General features: G+C 38.4%; 1 protein-coding gene across 3 annotated transcripts in view; it reads left to right on the top strand.

The window, feature by feature from the left end:
- Window positions 1-18,759, top strand: part of RECK (reversion inducing cysteine rich protein with kazal motifs) — a 71,981-nt gene that overhangs the window by 15,352 nt on the left and 37,870 nt on the right. For 2 of the 3 annotated variants that reach the window (XM_078061449.1, XM_078061450.1), the window contains 3 exons: window positions 118-154; window positions 2,914-2,999; window positions 4,412-4,459. In XM_078061449.1, coding sequence (XP_077917575.1) covers window positions 118-154; window positions 2,914-2,999; window positions 4,412-4,459 — 171 coding nt within the window. Of the gene's footprint in view, window positions 1-117; window positions 155-2,913; window positions 3,000-4,411; window positions 4,460-5,670; window positions 5,773-18,759 lie in introns of all 3 variants that reach the window. The other variant, XM_078061451.1, reaches the window with a different exon arrangement.

Here is an 18,759-nt window from a genome sequence, read left to right on the forward strand (position 1 = left end):
TTAGACCACTGACTATCTAGAGGCAAGCGTAATCAAATTAGCTGTATATAATGTCTGTGTAAGTTGTCATATTTAGGAACTGGTTATATAAAAGCCTTTTGGTGATTACAATTTTAGGTTGAAATTTGGAGTTGTATGAATTCATCTTTGCCAGGTAAGCAAAGAAGTGTAACATTTAGCACTTTATCTTTAAAAACTTACTTTGTGATTATAAAATCTGTGTCATAGTCCCGTAACTTAATGTATCCCCTTGAGTTCCTATCTTCTCTTTCTTATAGGCACCCAAATTTTCAAATGTATAGTTTATTCTCATTCACTCAATCATTAACTGTACTCTTGTCTCTACTTCTTCCATTCTAGTGAAACTGGTCTTTGAAAGAGCACCAAGATCTCATGGTACCTAAATCTTATGGCCTTTTCTCAGTACTTATTCCCTTTGACTGCCCTGCAGCACCTGATATTGTGACCGCTACCTCCTTATGACTCCACCTTAGCCTCATGCATGACCTTATCCTCCCGTACCTTCCCTCTCTGCCACCCCCTCCCCCCCAAGAAGGACCTTGGTTATTCCTGTACATGGTCCTCTTTTCTCTCTCCACACTTACCCTGGTAATTGCTTTCCTTCCCAGAACTGTTAACTAGTCGGCACTGGGAAGATAGCCTTCAAATCTAAGTTGTCACTCACGACTTCTAGACACGTCACCAGGATGGATCTTTGCATCCTGGTGACAACTGAAGTACAAATTTAACCAAACTCATTGGGTGCCTGGGTGGCTCAGTCGTTAAGCGTCTGCCTTTGGTTCAGGTCATGGTCCCAGGGTCCTGGGATCGAGCTCCGCGTCGGGCTTCCTGCTCAGCGGGAAGCCTGCTTCTGCCTCTCCCACTCCCCCTATTTGTATTCCGTCTCTCACTGTCTCTCTCTCTCTCTGTCAAATAAATAAATAAAATCTTTTTTAAAAAAATAAATAAAACCAAACTCATAAGTGCCTGTCTTATGAATGACACTAGACCAGAATCCCTCAAGTTATCTTTGATTGCTTTTTCTTTTTAGCTCCATCGACTCTCTCCTTGTAAAATCTTGGAGCTGTTCTCTCTACTCCTAGTTCAAGCCATTATTATTATTCTCTGAGAATAGCATATTGTAACAACCTTGTAGCTGGTCTTTCAACATATCATAGCTGTCCTCCCCAGCTCCTTAAAAACAAAAACAAAAACAAAAAAACAGACCCTTCAGGGGGGATATCCACTTCCATCAGAATAAAGCCTAAACTCCCTAGTCTGACATTCACAGTCTTCCAGGATTAAAGCTTCCAGTCCTGGTTAAAAAAAGGAAGTATAAGTATAAAGGAAGTATATTTTATGTATCTCTGAACTCTAAAGGCTTTCACACTGTTTGAAGTTTGTATTTCAAACAAATTGGTCTATTTGCCTTCTTGGAATTGCCCATATCCTTGCTTATTCTCCCAATTATCCCTCTACCTAATGTCCTGGAATTATTTATTTATAATTTATATCTCTGATAGATAGAGATATCTTCATATGTGATCTCCATAATGGGATAATTCATGTATTTTATCTATTTCATAACCCACATAATACCTAATGGAGTGCTTTGTACATAATACTGTAAACCCTTGTTGGACAGTAATAGTTTCTAGGGGGCCACTAGGTGTATGGAAACAGCAGTATACTGTATTATAGTATAGAAGTTCACAGAATTTATGACCTACATTGATTCCATTCGAAATAATTTAGAAAACGTGAGTGATTCTGAATAGTAAGCAGCGGAGATTTAGAGGAAACTATACTAGGCAAAGGGTTAGATGGAAGTCTATTACCCTTTGTACCATTAAAACATGTAGGAATACAGAAGCTTATGATATGCAGTATTTCTAGCTAGTTTTAACAGTTGGGGTGGTTTATAATTTTGAGGCCATTTGTTTACTTTTTTTTTTAGCAGAATGCTTCTATTTGTTATATTAAGTCCTAGTTTCATTTGGAGAACTATGTTACCTATTGCATTAAATTCTTGACACTTTTTTCAAATGTAAATAATAATAATTTAGATGTGAATTTGCAGATGTATGTATTACATGGAAGCAGCTTAAAGTATTTCTGAAAAGAGATCAGGAGGAATGTGCTATATGCCTATGAGCGTATGTCTTTCCTCTTTTTATAATTGTTACTTGTGTCTCCTAATATTATTCTAGGAGTCATTCATTGACATTTATACTTGCAAAAGTGGATGTAAAAAAATGCATTAGGACACTTTTTATAATTGCATCACCTTTTGATATTACCGTAATTTGGCTGGAGAAATAGCTGCTGTGTATAAATTGAAACAGAATAGTCATTTTGCCCCATAATTAAGTGTACTCATCAAAGTCAGTTCTTGCCTACAGGAAATGTACCTTTCTGTCCTGTTTGTTCACTAAGTATCAGTTTCTAAACAGTATCATGGGTTTGATGCTATTCTAGGTATTTAATATTTTAAATGTAATAATCCTTGTGCCCTTTTTTGTTTGTTTGCATGTTAAGTTAAATTGGAATCTTTGCCTCTGATTCACAGTCTAAAAGTGAGGAAGGCCTCTCCTTGCTTTCCTTAACCTGTGTGTCTTCTAGAGATGCTATCTACCCAAGAGTGAGAATGATCTAAAGAGAGTTTGGGGGGGCAGAGAAAAGAAAGAAAAAACAAAACACCTGGTAATTATGTTGTGCAGGCTCTGAGAAGACTGACAGCACTGGGAGTAAGGGTGAGAGGAAGGCCTTAATAATTTTGAGGCCCTGCTATCTGAGCGAGTTTTCCTGTGGACACCTGCTTTGACTTTTAGTGAGATCCATGAACCAATTTGGCATGCCATTTGTGGTTGTTACTGCTTATGACCAAAACATTTGAACATTTTGTTTTTTAAGGTGTGTTTAAGAAGTCTGATGGCTGGGTTGGCTTAGGCTGCTGTGAACTGGCTATTACCTTGGAGTGTCGACAGGCATGCAAGCAGGTAACACTGGGCAATCAGGCTCGTAAGCAGCATGGAGTACAGTTTGAGTATTAGCTGTGTGTATGTTTTAGACTTTGCCCACCTCATACATTTGGAGAGGTGACCCATAAAAGCTGCAAATTTAGCATTTCTTGCGTAGACCAATTTCTTTTAGACTTGCTGCTTTCTCATTTACGGCTGCTGCATGTAAGACCTTCAGCCTTTTCTTATTCTCCTCTCTGACATGCAAGAGAGAGGAAAGAATATTATAGGAACTGAAGCCTTTTGTACTCTGCCTGTGGTCATACTTAGTCAATGCTGAGTGGCTCCAAATGGTTGTGTAAATTTAGAGTATGCTTGGATGAGAGCAGATGACACAGTGGGCTTATTTAGCTTTCACCTTTCCCTCTCTCTTTCATCGTGGGTTTACCCTGAGCATGTTCTTATATCCCTTCCCTGCTCCTAAGGTGAGCATGACTCCAACAGTGAACTATGACTTCTCTTTGATTGGATAGATCTCCAGTCCAATTCAAGTTAGGCCCCTGAGTTCTTCCTCACTCTGTGTATTTTCATAGTGGTCCTCAGAGTGCTGTGGGAAAACTGGCCTCCTAGCTGCTCATACTCCCAACTGGTGAGAGTAGACTTCACTGGGAAATTTAGTTAGACTGGAAACCACAGCTGGAAAGCCTTTTCTTATTTTCTTCTTTTAATGACTGGTCTCTGGACCAGAGTACATGAGACATGGTGGCATCTTTACTTTCATACAGACCACTGTACTATTTAGTCTGAGCAATACTCTTTGAGTAGCACACAGCCTAGCAATCTGCTGCTCTTCTTCAGTCATTGAGATGAAGCTGAGTTGCAGAGGATTTGAACTGTAAGGGGTCTAGGGGGACATAAAGAGAATTACATAAAAATAACTTTTGTTAATTGCCTGGCATAGCCTTTTCCCTCTTTAGTTGCCCACTCCGTTACATGTGGATCTTTTCTGAGGAGATTGACTCATAAATCAGTATGAGAATTTAGAATATAAAGGGTTAAAGAAAAAGCAAAATATAAATGCCTTGGCAGAGCTTCACAAGAAAATTTGCTACAGAGTGGAATTCAACTAAGAAAAAAGTTCTCTGATTTACATTTCTTTCAAAGTCATCTAGTTTCTGAAATAACAACAGGACCTGTTATTATGTGAGATTAAAGCCATAAAAGAGTGAAGTTTTAGCATATTGAGTAGGTTCTGGGGCTGTTTGTTTTAAAGAACTTGCGTGAAAATTGTTTGTTGTCTTTTAGGAACTTTTAAGTATTGGAGCTTAAGATTTTCCTTGATGAAATAAAGAATACCATACCAGCAATTAACATATATTAATTCATGTTCTTTTTGTCCTTTGTTGAATAGCATGTATAATAAATTAATGGAGAAATTTGTTATCTTTTAGGCATCTTCAAAAAATGATATTTCCAAAGTTTGCCGAAAAGAATATGAGGTATGCATTTTATTTAACAAATTTGGATAGACTATTCAGATATTATCAAAATTGATAAAACCACTTAAAATTTAAAAATGAATTCATTCTTACATTAAATTGCCTTTTACTTTGCAGAAAATATAGCCTTGACAAAATATAGCCTTGTCATTTACCTTGTTTAGAAGTCTCACAACTTTAATTGACTTGTTGAAATTGAGAATTAATTTTAAAGAAATGCCCTGTTAGCTATACATGAATTAAGAAAATAAAATCTTAAAAAAATTTTTTTAAGAAATGCCTAAATCACATATACAGAGGCTTTAACCTTAATGTATTCATAATAGCAACTGGTTGTACCCAAGGTTGTACAATAGTTTTTCTTAGGTTCCATATCCTTTTTTGCCTCTTTTCCTATACCGTGACCCATCCAGGTATCCCTCTTTATAAACTGTCTCTAATTGAAAGAAACAAAATCACATTGCCAGTGTGAGTAGCTTCAAACTTTCCTAGCTCTTGCATTTGGCGGAAAAATTACTAAATTACAAAGGCTGTATTAAATCTAAAGGACTCTTATTTCCCAATGGTGGTATTTCAAGCGCTGTATCTAGATGAGGTAATTCCTAGGGCAGGGGTAGAGGAGGTATTTCATGTCATGCAAATATGTACAGAAGATTGTCCCTGATGTGAAAAAGCTCCTCATTGGACTACTTTCTTCAGTTTCTAGAACTCCACTGTTAAATGTGACATTATTGTTCTTCATAGTATGAGACCGTGCAGTTAAAGGTACTTACATGCATATTCCTCATTCATCATTTTTATCTATAACATTGGGATTCCTTTGCTTTTAGTAGTCTGTATTCTCTTGGAAAAGATAGAACAGTTCTCTTAACAGCTTCTAGATGATAGTTCTGCCTTTTTTTCTTTTCTCAATGCCTATATTATAGCTCTTGATTAATATTTTTAAATGGGAAAAATCTTATTTATCTTTTGTCCCTTTGTACTATTTGCTAAGTTATATCTGTTTCTCTGAAGACACATTTCCAAATTAACTGCAACTCTTCTCTGTTCTTAATAAAAGGAGCCTTGCTGCAAAGAAATAAAAGATCTTTTTTTTTCTTATCTCTCTACCTTTGAAATAACTAGTTTTAGTTTCTCTTGAACCAAGTGGCTAACTGTGATAATTCCTTCTTTTCTCCCACATGATGTCTGACACTGTCCATCTGCTGTAGCCTGTCCTCCATTATTTTAGTGTGCTTCCTTCTCTTGTCTGGATTTCTGCATTGCCCTAGGAAGTCTGCCAGTATGTGTTGATGAAGGACGGGACAGGAAAGGTAAGAGAGATAAACACTGTCCTATGAGAGAAATACTAAGGATAGTTTACTTTTCCCAGTCTGTCCTCCCTTATTGGCCTAGAATTAAGCAACTATTTTCCAAAAATCTACATGCCAAGAGGGTTCTTTTACATATATATATAAAAATATATATGTAAAATACATATACGTAGTATGATATATATGAAAAATATACATATGTAATATAAATCTGTTAAAAACTGACTCTCTAAATTATTCAAGATAATTCAAGGCTCAGTTTGATTTCTCATGTATTATTTAGAAATAAAAGAGAGACGAGCACTTTAATGCTGAAGGAGGGTTCTACATTATAAACCCCAAATAACATTCACTCTCATGATTGTTGAAGTCTAGTCCAAAGATGATGACTATTGGTTATAAAGTGAATGGGGTAAATACAGTGTAATACAACCTAGTTTAACTGGACTGGTTGTTTATCAACATAAGAATAATTTATAAAACTAGGCTTTTAGTATCTTTTCCTTAACACTGGAGTGATCCCTGGAGTGAACTTCCAGACGTGTAAGCTGTTACTTTAGGCTTACAATTATAGGGGTTAGCATTTACCCTGCAGCATGGTTTTATTCAGTTTGATTAGATATTCAGAAAGTAAGTACTTTTATTTGGAGGAGCTAATGTTTATCTTTACTGGTAACCTGCTGCAGAATCCCTTTTGAGGGGATTTCCTGAGAAATTTACTTGTATGAATAAAGTTTAAAAATTTTGTTGCAACCAAGCTAAGATAAAGCAGTTAATTGTAAAGCATTGTTATGTCTGATTTTATAGCATCTGTTTCCTTTTCTCATGCAAATCAACAATTATTTATTGAATGTAAGAAGCAGTTTTATATAATAGAAAAGCATAAACTTTGGAGTTATACCTAACTTAGAATTCTAGCTAAGACTACTTATAACTTAACTTCAAATACTGAAGAATTGTATTTGAGTGAAGAAATAAAATATATACTGCACACATGAGGGCTCAGTGAAATCAGAAAGCAGAGTGAGCATGTTGGGATTTATCAAGGGAAACTTTACAAAGGAGAAAGGCCTGAAAGGTTTGGCATACTTTGGTAAGAAAGATTGTGGATCAAAAGCATGTTAGCAAAAATGCACATGGCTTGTGCAGGGGACGGAAAGAAAATAGGCCTGTTTGGGGCTGAGAATCTGTGCTTAGTTGGATAGATAACGTGGGACCAGATCTTGGAAAAATGATATTTTAGGGCTCAGCCCATCATTAAGTAGAAGGAGATGATGAAAATTCTGTAATAGGGGACCAACATAACAACTTCATATTTTAGAAAGCTAAAGCCTTAATTGTATGCATGCTAAGTTTTAGATCCCACAGACCCCTCTAACTTAGCTAAAAGCAGGTAAGGCCCCAAACTAGGATGATAATAATAGAACCAAGTATTAAGGAATAAATCAGAGATTTGAAGGCAGAATCCATCAACAGGATTTGTTAATGGTGGATTGAATATAGTAGATAATGTTCAGGAAAATATAAAAAAAATTATTAGTGAATTGGGAGGTAGAACTGAAGAAATTATATGGACAAGCAGCACAGAAGGACAGACTAAAAGAGAGTTTAAGAGATGTGGGAGATAAAGTATTCAAATTGGAATGCTAGAAGAAGAAAAGAGAATATGGGACAGAGGCAATATTTAATAAGACCCATCAGGGGCACCTGGGTGGCTCAGACTGTTAAGCGTCTGCCTTCGGCTCAGGTCATGATCCCAGGGTCCTGGGATCGAGCCCCACATCGGGCTCCCTGCTGAGCAGGGAGCCTGCTTCTCCCTCTCCCTCTGCCTGTCGCTCCCCCTGCTTGTGCTCTCTCTCTTTCTCTGTCAAAGAAAAAATAAAAAATCTTAAAAAAAAAAAAAAAAGAGACCCATCAAATCTCCAGCAGGATTAAAAAAAAAAAAATCCATGCATTACTGACACACCTCATAGCCAAAGATCTTAAAAGCAATCAGGAAGAAAAGACCTTACCTTCAAAGGAGACTAACAGCTGATTTCTCAATAGCAACAGAGGAAGTCAGACAGTGGAATGATACCTAAACTGTTCTGAAAGAAAATAATTATCAATTATTTCATAGAATAATTCTATTCTATTCTATCCTAGAATTCCATATCCAGTAAAAATATTTTCTAAGAAAGGGGAAAATTAAAGGTATTTTCAGACAACAAAAATGAAGAATTGCCATACTGGACCCTTAAAGGAAGTTGTAAAATATCTTCTTTGAGATGCAAAAGAAAATGAGAATGATGAAAATACAAAGTGACTAAGTTAAAACACACACACAGATTGTAGAAAACAATAATATATTTTTCAATTTTTTTTTTTTTAAAGATTTTATTTATTTTTTGACAGAGAGACAGTGAGAGAGGGAACACAAGCAGGGGGAGTGGGAGGGGGAGAAGCAGGCCTCCCATGGAGCAGGGAGCCCGATGCGGGGCTCAATCCCAGGGCCCTGGGATCACGACCTGAGCCGAAGGCAGATGCTTAATTACTGAGCCACCCAGGCACCCCTTTTATTCAGTTTTTAAACAAGAGAAAATACACAGCAACAATAGCATATATGTTGGGAAGGGAGTTTAAAGAAATTGAGGGATATTAGTGTTAGGTGTTTTTAAATGTAATAACCTGTATCTCAGAGGTAGTTAGGAATACAGGACTAAAGAGGAGGAGAGAGATCATGCCCAAGTCAACCATGAAGTAACCCTTGAACCTTGAGAGTTAAAGAAAACTCGATGAAAGAGAAAGTGTTGAAAAAAGTGGAGAGCTGGATTTTGAAATTGCTTTTTTAGGGACCTAGAAGAGAAGGATACAGATACCGATTAGGAGGACCCTACCTGTGTTGAATGAGACTGTTGGAATGAGATGTTCCAAGAAAAAGAGATCTAACTTTCTATCAGTAGAGATGTTCAAGCAAGGGCTTACTGGATTCACATACTGTGGAAGGGATTTCTGCAATGGATGGGAGATTTAGCTAATGATCTCCCAACTCTGCAGTTCTCTTTTTCTGACCCGTACCTAAGAAAGAGTACTTCCTTCAGTAATGATGAGTATTTTTTCAGAATCACACTTTTTTTCTTTTTAAGATTGTATTTATTTTGACAGAAGGAGAGAGACAGCAAGAGAGGGAAAACAAGCAGGGGGAGTGGGAGAAGGAGAAGCAGGCTTCCCGTTGAGCAGGGAGCCCGATGCGGGGCTCGATCCCAGGACCCTGGGATCATGACCTGAGCCGAAGGCAGACGCTTAACAGTCTGAGCCACCCAGGCGCCCCTTGTTTTGTTTTGTTTTAAAGTAGGCTGCACACCCAGCGTGGAGCCCAGTGCGGGGCTTGAACTCACTAACCTGAGCTGATATCAAAAGTGCTGCTTAACCCACTGAGCCACCCAAGCGCCCCATAGAATCACACTTTTGATTAGAGCCACCATTATCAACCAGTGGCTTGATAACTCTGACCAGGACATGTTCAGGTGTCATGGGCATGCTCAGTTCTAGGTTCTCCATGCATTTTCACAGGTGTGGTCCTTGGCCCCTGGAAGTATTGGTCAGGCCACATGGATTCATAGATGTGTGATAGTAGAACCAGGGATGATAGTCAAAATATTCAACAGCTGGAATGACATAGGCACCAGCTGAACAGATGCTGGCTGTAAACCATCAGCAAGCCATACTAGTGCACACTGCCTCATTAAAGCCAAAGTACGAACTAAGTCGTATTGTCTCTGAGTTGTGAGACATCTAGTATAATTTTTTTTTTTTAAAGATTTTATTTATTTGACGGAGAGAGACACAGCGAGAGAGGGAACACAAGCAGGGGGAGTGGGAGAGGGAGAAGTAGGCTTCCTGCTGAGCAGGGACCCCGATGCGGGGCTCGATCCCAGGACCCTGGGATCATGACCTGAGCCGAAGGCAGATGCTTAATGACTGAACCACCCAGGCACCTCGTCTAGTATAATTTTTTTACATAGTCTTTGTCTGCAAGTTGGCTGAAAATAATATTTTCTTCTAGCCACCAAAATGGTGATTAAAAAAAGAATTTTGTTGTTTATAGTTTCTTTCTTAATGTCAGGATAAATACGTTATCATGTTACCATGATGTGAGGCTGATGAATTTCCAGAGACTTGGCAATGGCTGTAGAGTGATGACACAAATTTTAGGTTTGGGTTCATAAATTTATTTCATAACCTTTATGTCAGGCTTTACTACCATTCTTATAACATAGTGGTCATAAATATAAATACCTTTTCCATTTGCTGAGTGAGCCACTGCAATACAGTGCTACAGATTTTCATCAGACTTTTACATTTTTGTTTCTTCTTCCTTTCACAGATCCTCCTCTATGTTTTTCTTTATATTCTTTTTAGAAATATCATTTTCATTTCTTTTTTGGCTTTTTTTTCAGTCCAGTTATTTGATGTTACTTCATTAAGGAAGGTGAGAAACTATAAAGGAAAGGCAGTAGGAGGTATTTTTGTGAGGACTCACTTTTTTTTTTTTATCTTAAAGGCATTTAAGTTTTAAACTAAACAGTTGCTAAACAAAACTAAAATAATGTTCTGTTCTGGGGTTCTGGTTCTGTGAGAATGCTAAGATAAAATTAAGACTCTGAGGATATTAAAAAGAGGCTCTAAGAACCACAAAAACAAAGGTGGTCGGCCTTGTGAGTTTCAGACTCAGTTCTGTCAGCACCATCCTGTCAACACACAGCTCAGTGCATAAGACAAAGGTTCAGGTATGTGTTACTTTTTATTTTTCGTCACATGTTCAAAATTCAAAACGGTGTACAATTAAAAGTCTCTTTTCAACCTCCTGTACTATAGCCACCCAGTTCCTAAAGTCATTTATGTGTATAAAAGCAAATATATATACGTATTTGCTTTTATATTTTTATATTTTATATTTAATATACTTATATTAAATATATATATAATATATATTATATATATATATATTTATGTGGTTCTCCTCCACCCCCTGTAACACAAATGATCCTATCCCTGGATGCCAGTGTTTGGTACATATTTACATATGTCTACATGGGCTGTACAGTGTATTCTCAGGAAGTGTCACAATAAAATGTTCTGCTTTAAAGATTTCTATGTATTAATTTTATTTTGTTCCTTTTTCTCTCAAATTAACCTTGATTCTAGATTTACTACCAGAAGCATAAAGGAAAGGGATGAAGAAGTAGCCCTAAAAATTTAGAGATAAGAAGGCAGGGATGTCAGGGCCAGCAGGATTATCTGGACAGCTAGAGGCCTCTGATGCCTCATGTGATTGGATCTGTTCTGCAGTGTTCTAAGAATAGAGTAGACCATCTTGTATGTCAAGTGATAGTCTAGGTTGTAGTTAGTCAGCTTTGGGGAATTTAGCAAGAAGAATAATATGGTACTTTGCCCGAGCAAAGCCTTCAGGACCTAAATGTAAAGCTTCTTTTAGTTAGTACTAAGGAAACTCCAAGAATCGGCAGAATATAGTATAGTAAATAGAAGACTGTGAATGGGAGGCTTATACATGATAAAATGCTATGCTGAGACCCGCTATCAGAGTAGATGTGGGCCGTTACCTGCAGCTGATGAGCTCCAAAAAGAGCGAAACCTATTAGGTCCTGCAGTACTGGCTTAAGATATAAAACCTGGATTATATTTCATTTGTATGTGGTTTTGTTTTGTTATATTTTGTATTGGAAGGGAATAACTCCTATTCAGTCTCCTTGTGCTAGTGTATTTCCTCTTCTAGTCCTTTCTTCTCAGGAGTCACCTGAATGAGATCATTCCAAAGGGAAGTTGGATCAAGTTTGATTAGATTGTGACCTGGTCTAATCTAAATGGCCAGGTTCTTCCCCCTAGGCAATCTCATCTACTCCCATAGTTTTAACTGTCCCAATATGATGACAACTACAAAATCTTTGGCTAAACATTTTCTCTGAGGTCCTGAGTCATTACTGAATATTTGTACTTTTGATGTTCAATGGGCATTTCAAATCAGCCAAACTGTTACCTTCCCTACTTCCCCTTCCCTCTACCCCATTGCTACACAGCGTGTGCGTGCATGTTCGAGTGCATGTTCACACGCGCATGCACACACGCACACACACACGCACACACAAATCCAAAACAAAAACTTACCATTTTTTATACATTTCTTGTTTGATTGTTCCAGTGCAGTCCTCCCAGACACATAAACTAAAAGCCTAAGAGGTATTGTCTACTCTTCCTCTTTCTCACCACCTCCCACAAATAAGTGACTATCAAGCCCTAAAGATTTGCCTCCAAAATCTATCTTCAGTCAGTCTTCTTTCCAGATCCTCAGGTACTGCCTTACCTCAGGCCCCTGTACCACTTTTCTGGACTACAGTAGCTGCTCAACTAGCCTTCCTGTCTAATTTCTCCCCTTATTTACTCTCTCCACTTCTCATAGGGTGATCTCTTTAAAGACTAGATGCGGTCATGTCACTCCTTCCTTAAAACTCTTCAGTGGCTCACCTGTAGGATACAGTCCACGTTCCTCAGCCTGGTAAACTAAGCTTTTCTCCATCTAGCCACTGACGGGCTTCTCCTTTACGCTTGAGCAGTATGCTACTTGTAATTTCCCAGATTGACCATGTGTTTTGTTAGTTGTAGTTGTGCAGCCCGTTTGTTCTACCTAGAATTCCCTCTCCCGGAATCCATCCTCCCCCCCCACCCAGTGGTGTGCTGGAGCCAACTCCTACTAGCTGGGGGAACTGTTGGGTAAATACTCAGGAATTTTGCCAGCCAGTTTTTAACTCAAAAACAGCCATGATGGGGGCATTTTCACCACTAACATCAGCAGATATTACAAATCAGGACTTTCTCTCCACCCCCACCCCTACAAAAGTTGGTCCTAGCACACCAGCACTCCTGTCCAACTGACAACCACCTTTGCCTCAAATTCTGGCTTAGGGAGTTCTTTGAAACCTTTCCTGCCCAGCCCTCTACACACATAAAATTGCTACTTCTAAACAATTTACAGGCTTGATTATAGCATTTTTCAACTTATAGTGTAACTCTCTGTTTACATGTCCCTTTTTAATACTAAACTCTTGAGTTCCTAGGGCAGAGTGTACCTCTCAGTTGTCTTTGCATCTGTCATTCATTCACTTAACATTCACTGAACTGGTAACACACCAAACTTGATATACTTAATGTGTCTCAGGCACTGTTCTCAGGGTACAAAGGTGAAAGGATTTAGCCATTGTCTGTCTGTAAGAAGCTCATAGCTAGTCCATGGGAAGAGAGAAATTCAAATAGTTCATTACAATACAGTGAGACAAGTCCATTGCTAGAGTCTGTATAAGACACATTGGAGCCTGAAGGGAAACAAAAAACACACAACCCTGCCCAGTGTAACGGGAAGGTCTTCACAGAGCCGGTAAGGCTTAAAGGATGAACAAAAATTTGTTGCCTGTAAATAGGTGCTAAAAACAGTTAGTATTTTTATAGATAGAATTTCTCAGTAGAAATTTTTTCCATTCTGGACAGCTGAATTACACAACATTTTTTGTTTCAGAGTAAATAGCAGTTTTATGTGGAAACCTTGTATCAATGTCTATGAATTCGGCATTCTCAGAATGAGTACAGAAAACATTGAATACTGTATCTATCACAATAATGTTGTATAGCGACTTTCCCCAAACTCCATAGCCTGAAACAATAACAGTTGATCATTTCTTACGAATCTAAGGACCAGGTAGGCAGTTCTGATCTGGCCAACCTTAGCTGATTTTGGCTGGGCTTACTCATGCTTCTGCAGTCAGCTTGCAGGTCAGCCTGAGCCTAGCTTCTATAGGATGCTGTTGGCTAAGTCAGCTCGGCTCTCCTCCATGTGTCTCTTCTAGCCCTGTAGCTCAGGCATGTTCCTGTGGTGGTGACAGGGGCTGAAGAGAGGAAGTGGAAAGATGCAAGTCTCTGTGCAGGCCTTTGCTTGCCTCAAGCTTGCTACTGTCCACTGGACCAAAGCAAATCACGTGGCTAAGTCCAGAGTTAGTGTGAGAGAAATAGAGGGAAATGTGAAGAACTGGGGCCATTACTGCACTCATTCTACCAAAACACTGTGCTGAGCTCTGTCCTAGACCTTGTGTTACTCTACAGATGTTACTTGCCTTTCAATTTGCTTCCAGTTGGTTGGATGCACTGGTGATAATGAGCAAACTTCTTTGAGCAGTCTAGACCTATTATTATTTCCAGTTTTAGGTGTTTTTATCCAACTCTTGAAATGATATTTATTATTTGGGAGGCAGAAACTGAAGAATCACTTGTTTAGCAATATCCATATCATGATATTAAATCCTTTACATATTCTGGTCACTTAAACTTTTTGACTAAAAAGCCATGGTGTCCACAACAAAGAAAAAACATCTTGTAGAGATTTAAAAACATGTTGTTTTTTTTTTTAAATAAAAACATGTTTGTTTGTTTTTTTTAAAGATTTTATTTATCCATTTGACAGAGACACAGCGAGAGAGGGAACATAAGCAGGGGGAGTGGGAGAGGGAGAAGCAGGCTTCCCGCTGAGAAGGGAGCCTGATGCGGGGCTCCATCCCAGGACCCTGGGATCATGACCCGAGCCGAAGGGAGACGCTTAATGACTAAGCCACCCAGGTGCCCCAAAACATGTTTGTTTTTAAAGGTCAATTGTTTAGGTGCGCCTGGCTGGCTCAGTTGGTAGAGCATGCGACTCTTGATCTGGGGTTGTGAGTTCAAGCCCTGCATTGGGCCTAGAGCTTACTTAAAATAAAATAAAATAAAGTAAAATAGAGGTCAATTATTTAATATCTCCAACTTAGCATCTGATGAGCTAGATTCCTCATATGAGATGCAAAACTTCAAAGTGGGAGAAATTTCAGTCCATTTATGAAAAAGAAACATTTTATTTATCAAGGCCTTAACAACAGAGCAGCTCCTTTACTTTTAACTAGTAGCCTTGGGAATAGGGAACATTAAATAACAGTTCATAAAATGTGCTCTTTTGGGTCTTTGTCCAGAAGTGATTGAAATATCCAAAATGAACCCCCTTTTTTTAAATGAGGTTCATATGATCAGTGTTTGTTTAGTTTTCATCATCCTCATCATTGAGACAAGTGGGCAAATGGAGAATTGTTAGAAAGGAAGAAGGGAGTCCCAGAAATGGAAAAGTATGTGTGGCAGAGACAGAAAATAAATCCACAGCGCCAACTTCTGAACAAGTGGTTGGACCAGGAGAGTCTACCTTACAGTTGCACCCCAATGGCTCTTCCCCCAAAGGAGGGTCACTGTGGCTTGCAGGATCACTGTGGTTCCCTAGACTTTGATTTTACTTTGTATTTTAGTTTTTCTGCCAGGCTTGCCCCCGATAACCTGCTCCCAACACTAGGTGGAAGGGCTTGCTGCTGTTCTCTAAAGCCAGTGGGAGTAGGGCAGGGAACTGGAAGTAGCTACCTGAGGAAAGATTTCATGATCAAATATTTTTAAGAGAAATAATATGAACCTTAAGAAATGATTGTTGTCCCCACAGTTTAGTGTGCTGACTCTAAAAATAGGGGAATGTTAAAAAGAGATTACAATGTGGACATAAATTCAACCTGCATTGGCTGCATTCGGAAAAATAATCCAGTCTTCTTACAGTGTAGTGGCATGAGAGAAAGTCTGGGTTCCAGCCCTGGCTCTGCCCTTTGTTTACTGTGTACCTCTGTCTCTCCAGCTGGATAGTGAAGGCTTTTAGATTTGAAGATCTCTCGGGATCCTGTCAATCCAGCACACTGCTGTGTTCTTTGGGTCTCTGAGGTTGTGGCAGACCCTCATCTTGGTAACACTGTCATTTTTATCTATTCTAGAGTAAGATGAGCAGAGTGAGGGAGTTGTATGGAGGCACAGTGCTTATAGTAATGGCAAAAGGTCAGAAGAGGCTCCATGTTAGTATAAAGCCTCAGTTACCTCTTTCGCCACCAGATGGTGGCCAGACATTTGCAAGACTTAAGAATTAGCTTTAGCTAAGACTTAACAAATGTCTTAGGAAATGAAGAAATTATAAGTTAATGGTGTAACTGATTATGTCTTAAACCCTGTCACACTAGTCAGCAATAATTTCAGCAGTGAAAAGGTAGAGTTACCTATAGTTTATACATTAGATATAGTTACCTAAGGTATAGTTTATGCCTACTTACAGTTACCTAAGGTTAAGAATCCTTTATCAAAGAGGATCAGAGTTTGAAATCATGATGACTATAAAATAAGCAAGAGAGAATTGATGAATTCATCAAATGGCTGGTATACTTGAATGAAGAACCATTCTTTAAAACCTTAAAATTAATAAAGATAAAAATAGAGATATAAAATGGTGTTTATTAATACTATAGGTACCGCTATATGGAAATATAAATGTTTTTAGTTCAATAAATTAAGGCAAACCTATCCACAAAAGGTCTATCAGTGAACATTAAGAGGAAATCAGAAGTGCTTAAGGATCATTTCTGAACTGTGGATGTGACATCGAGTTGTGCCCTTCTTCTACCTTAGGAGTTGACAGACTTTTTCTGTGAAGGGTCAGATAGCAAATATTTTAGGCTTGCAGTTTATATGGCCTCTGTCTACTCAACTCTACCATTGTAGTATGAAGTTGCCATATGCAGTATGTAAACAAATGGGTGTGACTGTTCCAATAAAACTTTATTTACAAAAATAGGCAGCAGGCAAGGTTTGGCCATGTGCCATAGTTTGCCAACCCACCTGTAGGCGAAGGCTAGAGTTCTAAGCATTTCTCCTTTTTAGGCCTCCATCTCTGGCTTTGGTCAAATAAGGGGTTGAATTAGAGGATCTCTGACATTTTTCAGGTTTTGTGTCCTTTAGTATCTCTCCCTGAAGCTAAGTGATCCACCAGGCCAACTCCAGAATGATTTTTCTTTTATTTGTAAGGTCAAGTTTCTAAAAACCCAACTTGAACAAATCTGTAAGTCTCTAGAACAGGGTTTCTGAACCTTGGCACTATTGATATTTTGGTCTGTTGTTTGTTGCTGTTGTAAAGAGGCTGCCATGTGATCTAGGATGTTTAGCAGCCTCTCTGGCCTCCTCTACCCATTAGATGCCAGTAGCACACACACTGTTCCCCTACACCTAATGTCCCCTGGGAAGCAAATCACCCCCAGCTGAGAACCACTGCTCTGGAGACTCGTATGAGTAACTGGAAGAGTATCAAAACTGGAAATCAGGCCATTTGACCCAGGATGGCCACAGAGATAATAAACGCCTTCCTTCAGGTACAAGGTCAAAAAAGCCAAGCCCAAAAGAACAACCGGTTTATTAGAAAAAGAAAGTGAGAATCAAAGGGGGCTGGAAATTTTGGTAGTAGATTGCTTTTTATTTTTATTTATTGATTTATTTTTTATTTTTTTTGAGAGAGAGAGAGTGAGAAAGGGAGTGGGGTGGGTGGGTGGGTGGGCGGGCAAGAGGAGGGACAGAGAGAGAGGGAGAGAGAAAATCCTAAGCAGGCTCCACACCTGGTCCCACACACTCCCAACTCGGGGCTCGATCTTCTGATCCTGAGATCATGACCTGAGCCAAAATCCAGAGTTGGACGTTTAGCTGACTGAGCCACCCAGGTGCCCCAGTAGATTGCATTTTAATATTGATTTAGATCATTTTGTGGAAAATGTTCCTAAAACCACTGAACCAAAATAGATGGCTATCTATAACAGGTAAGTAAAAAGTCAAACAAAGAAACGTGGATGAAGAGAGATCTAGAAGAGATCATTAACACCAAAAATGTTTAGTTTTCACTCCTCATATCGCTTGATGAGATCTCTAACAGAAAGAATTCATACTGTATGAATTCATTAGCCCTTATCTATCAAGTCAGGGTTTTTTGTTTTGTTTTGCTTTAAATGGATAAATCAAGTATGGTTTATTTCTACAGTAGAATATTATTTACTGGAGAAAATGAATGCAGTATAGCTTCACACAACTACATAGATGGATCCTTTAAAGTAGATTTTAAATGTCAATAAAGCTGGTCTTTTAAAAGTCCAGTTGGCTTGTGATTTAGCTACAATTAAAAGCCAAAGTCATCTCTATTCAACTAAAAGAGCACTTGATTTCCATCTTCCTTTTACTTACGCCCATATTATTTCTTTTAGGAATTCATTCTCTTCCAATTGTAAGGGATATTAATCATAGCTGACAAGCCCTGAATATCCAGACGGCTTTGAACAAGAAATTTTTTGGTTTTGTCTTATTTTGCCTCTTGTTTTCCTTACAGTGACTTTAACACAGTGTGATATTTTCTGAACAGTGATCTAAGAACTCGAAATACTAATTCTAGTCTCAGGCTCTGCTTTTGACTTGCTCTATGATCTGGGGCAGACTCCCCCCTGCTGAGGAAACGGTTTGTTCATCTTTAAAATGATAGAGATCCCCCAACTTCCCAGGGTAATTATATAAGAATCATCTTTTTATTTTTATTTTTATTTTTATTCCAGTATAGTTAACATACAGTGTTATATTAGTTTCAGGAATACAATATCGTGATTCAACAATTACATAAGAATTATCTTTGAAGGCTTGTTTAATATGTAGATTTCTGTGGTTCATTCCCCCATTCTGATTCTGTAGTGTAGGGTAAGGCCTAGGAAGCCCGGGTGATTCTGGTACATGGCCATGTTTGAGAACAATTAGAGATGAACTCTAAGGACCTCTCAACTCTAAAATGCAGTGGTTACGTGAAATCTCTATTTCCCTAAATGCCTTTTATTATATTATCTTCTGGGAGCTCTTTTTATATATTGCAAGAAATAATTGAGATTAATACATTGTAGGTTACTCCACATACACACACAGGTACAGCTTTGGTTTGCTATAATGTGATCATCTTATGGCTCAGGATGAGAATCTTGACCCCCAATAATTGTGTTAGAAGATGGTTTCCCTTTTTACCAGGGTGCCATCTCAGCTTCTTTGTCT

Source organism: Halichoerus grypus, chromosome 14 (assembly GCF_964656455.1).
Source record: "Halichoerus grypus chromosome 14, mHalGry1.hap1.1, whole genome shotgun sequence".
Classification (NCBI taxonomy): domain Eukaryota; kingdom Metazoa; phylum Chordata; class Mammalia; order Carnivora; family Phocidae; genus Halichoerus; species Halichoerus grypus.